The 10,332-nt window shown below is 38.6% G+C and overlaps 1 protein-coding gene across 2 annotated transcripts in view; it reads left to right on the plus strand.

The window, feature by feature from the left end:
• The window catches only part of IFT81 (intraflagellar transport 81), a 115,883-nt gene extending 107,141 nt beyond the window's left edge, over positions 1-8,742 (plus strand). Inside the window, exons 18-19 of one of the 2 annotated variants that reach the window (XM_008071169.1) lie at positions 1,168-1,213; positions 7,999-8,742. In XM_008071169.1, the coding sequence (XP_008069360.1) occupies positions 1,168-1,213; positions 7,999-8,181 (229 nt within the window). In that variant the 3' untranslated portion in view covers positions 8,182-8,742. The remainder of the gene's footprint in view (positions 1-1,167; positions 1,214-7,998) is intronic. The other variant, XM_021719110.1, reaches the window with a different exon arrangement.
• Positions 8,743-10,332: the final 1,590 nt, after the last annotated feature.

Below are 10,332 nucleotides of genomic sequence, written 5' to 3' on the forward strand. Positions count from 1 at the left end.
TCTCTACAATAAATCAAAAAAAATAGCTGGGTGTAGTGGTGCATGCCTGTAGTTCCAGCTACTTGGAAGGCTGAGGCAGAAGGATCGCCTGAGCCCAGTAGGTTGAGGCTGCAGTGGCTATGAACATGCCACTGCACTCCAGCCTGGGTGACAAGAGTGTGAGACTTTGACTAAAAAAAAAAAAAAAAAAAAAAAAAGTGAATTCTTTTTTTCTTTCTTTCTGTAAACCTCTTCAAAAGCAAAGTGTAATTTTAGCAAATGGACTGCCATTGTTTTAAAGGCAGATTAACCAGAAATAGTATTTAACATTTTACTTCTCTTAACTTAATACCTATGTAATGTTTTGCCTTCTTTTTTCTTAAATTATTATTTACTGGGAGAACTGACTAAAGATGGGGAAAGGCAAAGTATTTAATAATGGATTTCGGCCAGGTGCAGTGGCTCAGCCAGTAATCCCAGCACTTTGGGAGACTGAGACGAGACGATTGCCTGAACCTGGTTGTTCGAGACCAGTCCGTGCAACTTGGTGAGACCTCGTCTCTACAACAGATCACAAAAACTAGTTGAGTGTTGTGGCATACGTCTGTAGTTCCAGCTACTTGGAAGATTGAGGCAAAAGGATCAACTAAACCCAGCAGGTTGAGACTGCAGTGGCTGTGATCGTGCCACTGCATTACAGTCTGGGCGACAAGTGAGAATCCAACTAAAAAAATAAATAAAAATAAAATAATAAAATAATGGGTTTCATTCTGACTCTAGTATCCTAAACTATATTACCGAATATATTGAAATAGATATGTTAGCCGGGCTCAGTGGCTCAACCTGTAATCCCGTGCCTTTGGGAGGCTGAGGTGCGTGGATTGCCTGAGCCCATGGGTTCGAGACCCACCTGGGCAGCAAGACCTCATCTCTACAATAAATTTTTAAAAATCAGCCAGTTGTGGTAGCGCATGCCTGTAATTCCGGCTACTTGAAAGGCTGAGGCGGAAGGATCGCCAGAGCCCAGCAGGTCGAGGCTACAGTGGCCGGGAGCGGCCACTGCACTCCAGTCTGGGCGACAGAGTGAGAAAAAAAAAAGAAAGAAATAGAAATGTTAATTTATAATTAGGTTGTATGATCAAATCAACTGAAGTAAATTGAATGTAAATCTTTATGTTGACTCCCTAGGGAACAGTATACCAAAAATATTGCTGAACAAGAACACCTTGGAAAGGTAAGAATTATTATTTATTTTTTTAAATGTGTCTAACTAATTCAGGCTTTCAGTACTGTGCATGATTACGACATTGTCGTTTTCAAAAGATTATAGTACAGTTTTTGAGGGGAAATTGTTTATTCCTTTTAAAGATGTAGGCTCTCCCTTAAGAATTTAGTTTTAAGTAAAGGCACAATGGATTTTGAAAGAAAAAAAACATTTAGTTTTTTTTTTTTGGTTTTTTTTGTTTTTTTGAGTTGGAGTCTCACTCTGTCAACTCTGTAGAGATGAGGTCTCACTGCCCAGGCGGGTCTCGAACCCGCAGGCTCAGGCAATCCACTCACCTCAGCCTCCCAAAGGCACGGGATTACAGGCTGAGCCACCAAGCCCGGCCATTTAGTTTTAAGTAACAGAGTTCATAGTAATGTTCACCATATAGTTTTTAGATTATTCTCAGATATCTCTGTTTATGAGATATATATAAGTTTATTCATTTATTTTATTTGTTAAACACAAAGCTCGTACTGTGATCCAGGTATTGGTCTACTAAGCCTTTACAAACATTGATTCATTTAATACAAATAATTTGAAAACATTACTTGAGATTTTAGCTCCTCTCTGCCAGAGTCACCTGAGGGCTACTGAAATAGAGTATGTGATTGAGTATTGATTTCTCGGTTCTCTGAGCCACTCCTAGAAAAGGTGATAGATAGTACAAACCTTGGCCATCAGAACTTAAATGACTAACTGGTTGATGATTCTGACTGACTTCATAAAGCAGCACATTTTTATAGTCTTTTTAAAGACACCAGCTTTGCCATTTTGGGGGTTGGGGGCAAGACTTACACAATAATTAAAAGGAACGATCACCAGTTGTCAAATGGCCTGGCTTTAGTACTAGGCTCATGATTCTCGATAAGTTCATTTCCTCATATTTAAGCTGAAATAGGTAGATGAGAAATTAAAAAATTAAATTCCTAGATGAGCTATAAGATCATCTTCAGTGATTTTTGTTTGTTTGTTTGTTTTTGTTGTTGGTGGTGTTTTGTTTTTGTTTTTGTTTTTGAGTGAGAGTTTCACTCTGTCGCCCAGGCTGTCTCCTTAATGAGACCTCGTCTCTACAATAAATCAAAAAATTTGCCAGGCATGGTGCGCACACCTGTGGTTACAGCTACTTGGGAGGCTGAGGCAGAAGTATTGCCTGACCACAGCAAGTCGAGGCTGCAATGCCGGTGAGTATGCCACTGCACTCTAACCTGGGCGACAGAGTGAGACTCCAACTCAAAAAAAAAAAAGTAAAAATAAACTTTTTATTATGGAAAATTTCAAAACTATTTAAAAGGTAGAGAAAATAACTTGATCAATCCATGTGCACTCATCTCCCAACTTCAATAATTAAGCTCATGGCCAGTCTTGTCTTATCTATAGCCTCATCTAGTATCTACCTTAAATTATTTTTTCCAAATTATTTTAAGCACATTTTGTACATCTTATTATTTCATCTGGTCATATTTCAGTATATATTATGAAGGCTCTTTTTAAACACTAACAAAATACCATTATTCTACCAAAAAGAATTTAATAATAATTACATAATAATCAGTACTCAATGTTCAGACATCACCAGTTGTCTCATAATTTTTAATGCTTTATTTGTTTGAATCAGGATCCTAATAAAAGTCTATAACATTATTATTAGTTGATATATCTCTTAAGTCTCTTTTTCTCTATGTTATTCCTCCATTGTTTTTCTTTACAATTTATTTGTTGGAAGAAAAAACCCTGGTCATTTGTCCTGACAGGTTTCCAACATTCTGAACTTTGCTGATGGCATCCATGTGGTATCAGTTAGCATGTTATATTCTTCTGTCCCCGGTATATCCTATGAATTAGTAGTTAGATCTAGAAACTTGCTTCATAAGTGGTATTTTTGTTTTTTTTTTTTTAATTTTGTTTTGTTTTGAGTCGGAGTCTCACTCTGTCACCCAGGCTGGAGTGCAGTGGCACTCATGGCCACTATAGCCTCGAGCTGCTGGGCTCAGGCGATTCTTCCACTTCAGCCTTACAAATAGCTAGAACCACAGTTGCACGCCACCACGCCGGCTACTTTTTTGATTTATTGTAGAGACAAGGTCTTGCCATGTTGCTTAGGCTGGTCTCAAATCCCTGAGCTCAGACAATCCTCTTGCCTCAGCCTCCCAGAGTGCTGAGATTACAGTCGTGAGCCACTGCGCCCAGAGTCATAGGTGGTTTTATGTGCTACTGTCAGGAGGTTCTCTTTTTGTGGTGTAAGTAGCCAGTAATAGTTACTTCCTAGGCCAGACTCAGTGGCTTAAGCCTGTAATCCCAGCACTTTGAAAGACCGAGGCGAGAGTATTGCCTGAGCCCAGGGGTTTGAGACAAGCCAGACGTGGTGGTGCGTGCCTGTGGTTCCAGCTACTTAGAAGGCTGAGGCGGAGGGATCACATGAGCCCAACAGTTCGAGGCTACAGTGGCCATGAGTGTGCCACTACACTCCAGCTTGGGTGACAGAATGAGACACCGACTCAAAAAATAATAATAATGATTTCCTAGATTCATAATTCGCAGGAGGTTGTATAGTAGTAACATTCTAATTACATTGTTCCTTCTTCATTTATTGACTGGGATAATTTTGTTAAGAACAACTTCTCATTGTCTACCGTTTAGTTACCCTGAGGTACAGTTCATATAAGAAAAGCAGAATAGCCAGGCTCGGTTGCTCAGCCTGTAATACCCCGCCTTTGGGAGGCTGAGGTGAGTGGATTACGTAAGCCCACGGGCTCGAGACCCGCCTGGGCAACTGGGCGAGACCTCATCTCTACAATAAATCAAAAAAATAAATTAGCTGGGCGTGGTAGCACGCGCCTGTAGTTCCAGCTGCTGGGAAGGCTGAGCCAGAAGGATCGCTGGAGCCCAGCAGATCGAGGCTGCGGTGGCCAGGAGCGGCCACTGCACTCCAGTCTGGGCGACAGAGTGAGACTCCAACTCAAAAAAAAAAAAAAAAAAAAAAAAGAAAAGCAGAATAACTACTTGATTCACTTATTTACTGGTTTTCAAAATGATTAATTGGCTTTTCTTCATCCCTCAAAAGTATCTTGTAAGTTCTAGATTTAACATGTTTGATATGTTTCAACATATTGTGGCTATTATTCCTGTCAGTACTCAAATTGTCCAGCCTAAGTCAGCTCTTGAGTCCTTTTGAAACAACCCCAGTAGACTTTAATGGCTTCTTTATTTTCTGGTGTGACAAAACATTCAAGGCTCAAACTGCACATTTCCTGCACCAAACCTGGAATCAGCCATTTCTCTAAAAAAGTACTGTGTTCTTTCTTTGTGATTTGTGAATGAATGATCATTATACTAATAAAAGCCAGTAGGAAAAATAAAAGGAAACCTTCTTTAAGCTGATTTCTTCATTTATCAGATAAATCATTAATTCTGTATACCTTATTTCCTTTATGGGATGACACACCATACTCAAAAGAAAAAAAGAAATAATGTTTGTTCATGTTTGAAAGCATGTATTTGAATCTAGTTACAAACATTCATTTGTGTAGTATTCTAACTAGAAATTTTTCAGTTTTTAGGAGTTGATATGCTTGTCAATAGTTGACTTTTATCCAAAGATTTTATGTTAAGGAATGTACTTTTTAAATAAAAACAGTTATCTATTTCTTTTGTTTTGAAAAGTATCTGAATGGATGTTGTGTGTATAGAAATATTTATGAAGCCTTGAATTCATCCTGAGATTCAAACTTAATTGCTAAATCTAATTTAAGATTATTCTTTCTCATTTCCAATGTAGTGTTTTACAGCAGAATCTGGGGGAAAGTGGTAGCAGCAGTCTGACATCAAGTATATTTAAGCAAAACAAACCAATAACTAGCTCTTTTCCCAATTATCAGGCTGTATAATTTAAGAAACAAAGCTTTTTGATCCTCTACTTTAGGGTAGATCTAAATTTTCAAAGCAAACATACAACAAATGTAACCTGTCAAAGTAATAATAGTCTAAGCCCTTTGATGATGGATCATGACTGTAATCCTAGCACTTTGGGAGGCAGAGGTGAGAGGATTGCCTGAACCCACAGGTTCAAGACCAGCCTGGGCAACTTGGCGAGACCTTGTTTCTACAATAAATCCAAATATTAGCTGGGCGTGGTGGCGCACGCCTGTAGCTCCAGCTACTTGGAAGACTGCGCCGGAAGGATCGCCTGAGCCCAGCAGTTCAAGGCTGCGGTGGCCGTGAGCATGTCACTGCACTCCAGCCTAGGCAACAGAGTGAGACTCCGACTCAAAAAAAAAATTAGTCTAAGCCCTTCAAGCCATCATAGACTGGACATCATAGACATCTTCAGGCCAACTGAGTTTCCCTCTACTCTATTACCTTCCCCTTTAAAGAGCAATGAAATCTGTGATAAGTACTTTTTGTTCATTGCAACTATAAACAAAATAAAGCTGTGCTAAATGATAAGGTTTGAAATAAATTACATACTAAAGTCAGTTGTATTCATAAAAGTTAAAGGTTTCAAACATATGGTTATGAAGAATATGACATTTAATATTTCTGACACAGTGCTCACATTCTGTCTTTGTTTCTTAAAATAACTTTTATAGGTTGTTAGGATTTTTGACAAGGAAATTATTGTAATAATATAAGAAAAGTTACAGGTTAAGTAGTATCTTAAAATTATGCTCAGAATTCCTAAAATGTTTGGTCTGTTTATTGGCCTTTCTAAATACTTTTGTTTTAGTTTATGAGGATAAAAATATTTGTTGTAAGATACATCAGTTATAATATAAATAGATGTATTCATATGCCAGGTATTGCATCAAAAATTTTCTGTACTCCTCAGTTACTAGATAAATTTCTATTTTTTATTTTTCTACAAAGAAAAAATAGCTGCTTGTATTTAAATTATATTTTTAAAATTCTGTTTTGTTTTCTATCGCTGTTTGTTGTTAACTTTGTTTTCATTATTCATAGTGGTTTGACTCTTGTCTCAGCTTAGTTTATCCTCTTATTTGGGCAGGTACCAACTACCAGCATTCTCATTTGTGCCCTTAGATCGACTAGCAAATTGGCCATATGCTGAAAGAGCAAAGGAGAAGATATGCCTGTGTGATCTGCTCCTATGTCTTTGCTTATTTTCTGTCCCTCTTGGCGATTTTCTCCAAGACACGTGGTATCAGTGTAGGTGTTTCTGCCACGCTGTGCTTCCTTATATGTGTACTTCCATCTTCTCTCCATTTCCCTCTCTCTTTCCTTTCTTCCCTCCACTTTCCCTCCCTCTCTCACTCCCCTCTCTTTTTCCTTTTCTCTTTCTCTTTCTTTCTACTATCTTTCTTTTTGTTTTGAGTCGGAGTCTCACTCTGTCGCCCAGACTGGAGTGCAGCGGCCGCTCCCGGCCCCCGCAGCCTCGACCTGCTGGGCCCCGGCGATCCTTCCGCCTCAGCCTTCCGAGTAGCTGGAACTACAGGCGCGCGCTACCATGCCCGGCTCATTTTTTGATTTATTGTAGAGATGAGGTCTCGCTGCCCAGGCGGGTCTCGAACCCGCGGACTCAGGCGATCCACTCCCCTCAGCCTCCCCAGGCGCGGGGTGGCAGCTGAGCCACCGAGCCGGCTCCTTTCCACTGCCTCGTTGTCTCTCTCTTTGTGCCTACTTCGCAGCCATCCTGCCTCCCTGTGCCGTGACACAGAACCAGAGCACAGTCCTGCAACTTACCCAAGATGCCTGTTCCTGTCTACAACTTTAGAGTCAATGAGCAGACCCGTTTTGACAGGTGGAACCCTCCTAGCTGTTAGTGACAAAAACCATTCTGATAAGGGTTTTGGCCTATTTAATAGTGCAACTTTTAATCACTGGGCTTTCTCTCTGAAGAATATATGCATACAATTTGATGTATTTGGACATATGTAGAGTATATACTGTTTCAGAATAAAATGTAATATTTAATAATAATAATAACATACAAGATACATGGTAGCTTATCAGGTATTTCCGTATCAATTATGTCATTTGAAAAATAATCTTTTTTTCCATCTCCAGCCCCCAACATAATCTTGTCAAGCAGATACTTTTGCTATCCCCTATCATTTTTTATTTATTTATTTTTATAGAGTCAAGGTCTTGCTGTGTTACCCAGGCTAGTCTCAAACTCCTGATCTTTTTTTTTGAGTTGGAGTCTCACTCTGTCGCGCAGACTGGAGTACAGTGGCCGCTCCCGGCCACCGCAGCCTCGACCTGCTGGGCTCCGGCGATCATTCCGCCTCAGCCTTCCGAGTAGCCGAAACTCCTGATCTTAAGCAATCCTCTGCCTCAGCCCCCCAAAGTGCTGGGATTACAGGCATGAGCCACCACACTCAACCTGTCCCCTATTATTAGCCTTAATTGACAGTTGAGAAAACTGTAGTCCAGAGAAATTGAGTACTTGCTTACACCTACTGACAAAACCAAGGTTAAAACTCAAGTCTTCTAACTTCCGAAATCAAACATTCTGTTTCCACACTGTGATACTGTTCCACTTTCCTGATTCCCTTTATTTTCCTCCCCTTCTTCGTGTTATATTTTTCTTTTCTTTTTAACTTTAGACTGGCTTACATTTACCTTAAATTTAATTAATTTTTATCATCTAGTTTAACTATTATTCATCAAATGTACCATACAATATTGACTATAACCATATTGTTTTATTGGTCAATATAATGTGATATTGACTATAACAATAGAAGTAAGTCCCTGTAACTGAGATTTAATTATTCTTGATTTTTTTATGATAGAAACTTCGGGAAAAACAAAAAGCTGTACGAGAAAGTCATGGTCCAAATATGAAACAAGCAAAAATGTGGCGTGATCTTGAACAATTAATGGAATGTAAGAAACAGTGCTTTCTGAAACAACAAAACCAAACTTCCATTGGTCAGGTAATTCAGGAGGGAGGAGAGGACCGTCTGATACTCTGAATTCATGTGTCATCCTTTGGGGTTTCAGTTGATACTACTGGCTATAAGCATAATCCCTAATGTATTTCTTTTCTTAAAAGTGATTTGTATAGCATTTTGCTTTCAAACTAGCCATTGTGTATTAAGTTTTCTTGGAAATGTTAAGGTAGATTTAGTCTTTAAAGTTTTTTATGTAAAAAGAGGCTTTTATTGTTTTGCTTAGTTTAGACATCAGTGGTGTCTTTTGAGTTTTATGAGACAGGAGACTAAGTTTACTACCTGTAAATGTAAACATACGTCCATTAAGAAACGTTGTTGTTTTTTTTTAATGTAATAACCCAAAGACTTAATATTTTCTTAATCTTTTTTTTTTTAACTTTAGAAGAATCTTTTAGGAACTAGTATCTCTTGTTTTGAAGAAACATTTATCTGAAGTTCAGCAATTCCTACAGTTTCACTTCAGTTTCTTTTTCTTCTGTAAAACACAAGAAAACTTAATATTTTGAATAACGTGTTTGTTCTGATTGTATAATTTAAAGGCAAATAAAACTTAGTACCCACATCATGATTTTTAAGATTGTATAGTTCTCTTGAGTCGAAATTAGTTCTTTTTTAAAATAAATATTCGGGGTAGCCCCTTCAGGTCCCCTACCACTGTGGGTGCTTTTCTGTCCTCTCAATAAACCCTGCTTTCTTACTAAAAAAATTTTTAAAAACTCAAAATAAGTATTCACATCTAGTATTGTATTAAGTTGAAGGATTATACTTATTTTCACTAAAAATACAGGTTAAATAATATAATCATGGGGACTATTATGTTAAATATAAAAAATTGTCATAAAATATAGATATTACCGTATACTAAAAAGTTAGCACAAGATTTAAAATGAAATTCAAGAGTTCAAAGTGCTTCCAGTCTCTACTTCATTTGGATAAGGTACTTGAAGATTTCTTTGGTTTTCCTTAAAGAAAGATACTGCTGGGTGTGATGACTCGTGCCTATAAACCCAGGACTTTGGGAGGCAGAGGCGGAGGCAAGAAGATTGTCTAAGCCCATGAATTTGAGATCAGCCTGGGCAGTTTGGTGAAATCTTGTCTCCACAATAAAAATAAAAATTATTAGCTGGGCATGGTAGCGCATGCCTGTTTATTCAGCTACTTGGAAGGCTGAGGTAGAAGGATCACCTGAGCCCAGCAGGTCAAGGCTGCTGTGGCTGTGAATGTGCCACTGCACTCCAGTCTGGGCAATAGAGTGAGACTCCAACTCAAAAAAAAAAAGGAAAGAAAGACACTAAATTCATATACCATGCTTTACTTCATTTTCCAATTCAAGTTTCAAGTGTTGGTGTGTCCATCTTAGTCTGGTTCTTTATAGCTATCCTAAAAAAATTTTTTTTAAAAAGAAAATTGTTTCTACAATGTGCAAAATATGCAAACTTGAATCTCTTGGCTCCCATATGTGTTCTACTCCTAATTTTTGTTTAAAAGCTTTCTTATTGGTAATCACAGAGCTTCATTTGCTAGATATCACTGGTAATTCTAGGAGAGATATACTAAGAATGGAATCTATCAGATCAAGGAAGAACTGGATTTACCAGGAAAGAATAGAAAGAAAGTTAAAAAAATAAAATATTTAAGAACAAAAGAAGCCAGGCTCAGTGGCTCAGGCTGTAATCTCGTGCTTTGGGAGGCTGAGGTGAGTGAATTGCCTGAGCCCACGGGTTCGAGACCCGCCTGGGCAACTTGGTGAGACCTCATCTCTACAGTAAATCAAAAAATTAGCCAGGCATGGTAGTGCTCGCCTGTAGTTCCAGCTACTTGGAAGGCTGAAGTGGAAGGATCGCCGGAGCCCAGCAGATCGAGGCTGCGGTGGCCGGGAGCGTGCCACTGCACTCCAGTCTGGGCGACAGTGAGACTCCAACTCAAAAAAAAAAAAAAAAGAACAAAAGAAGCATTTCAATGTCAATAGATGATTTGAATCTGGTCCTTTATTTGAACCCCTTATTTGGACAGGTATCAGCTATTCTCATGTGTGCCTTTAAATCAACTAGCAGATTGACCATACCCTAAAAGAGGAAAAACTGTGTTTTAATGTGTGGAGACAAATCCTTCATAATTCAGTAATCATTTTTGGACACTGAAGTAGATATGTTTGTGTAGTGTTGGCTCCTG

This window comes from Carlito syrichta, unplaced genomic scaffold (assembly GCF_000164805.1).
Source record: "Carlito syrichta isolate Samal-C Ts95f unplaced genomic scaffold, Tarsius_syrichta-2.0.1 Scaffold314146, whole genome shotgun sequence".
In the NCBI taxonomy this organism is placed as follows: Eukaryota; Metazoa; Chordata; class Mammalia; order Primates; family Tarsiidae; genus Carlito; species Carlito syrichta.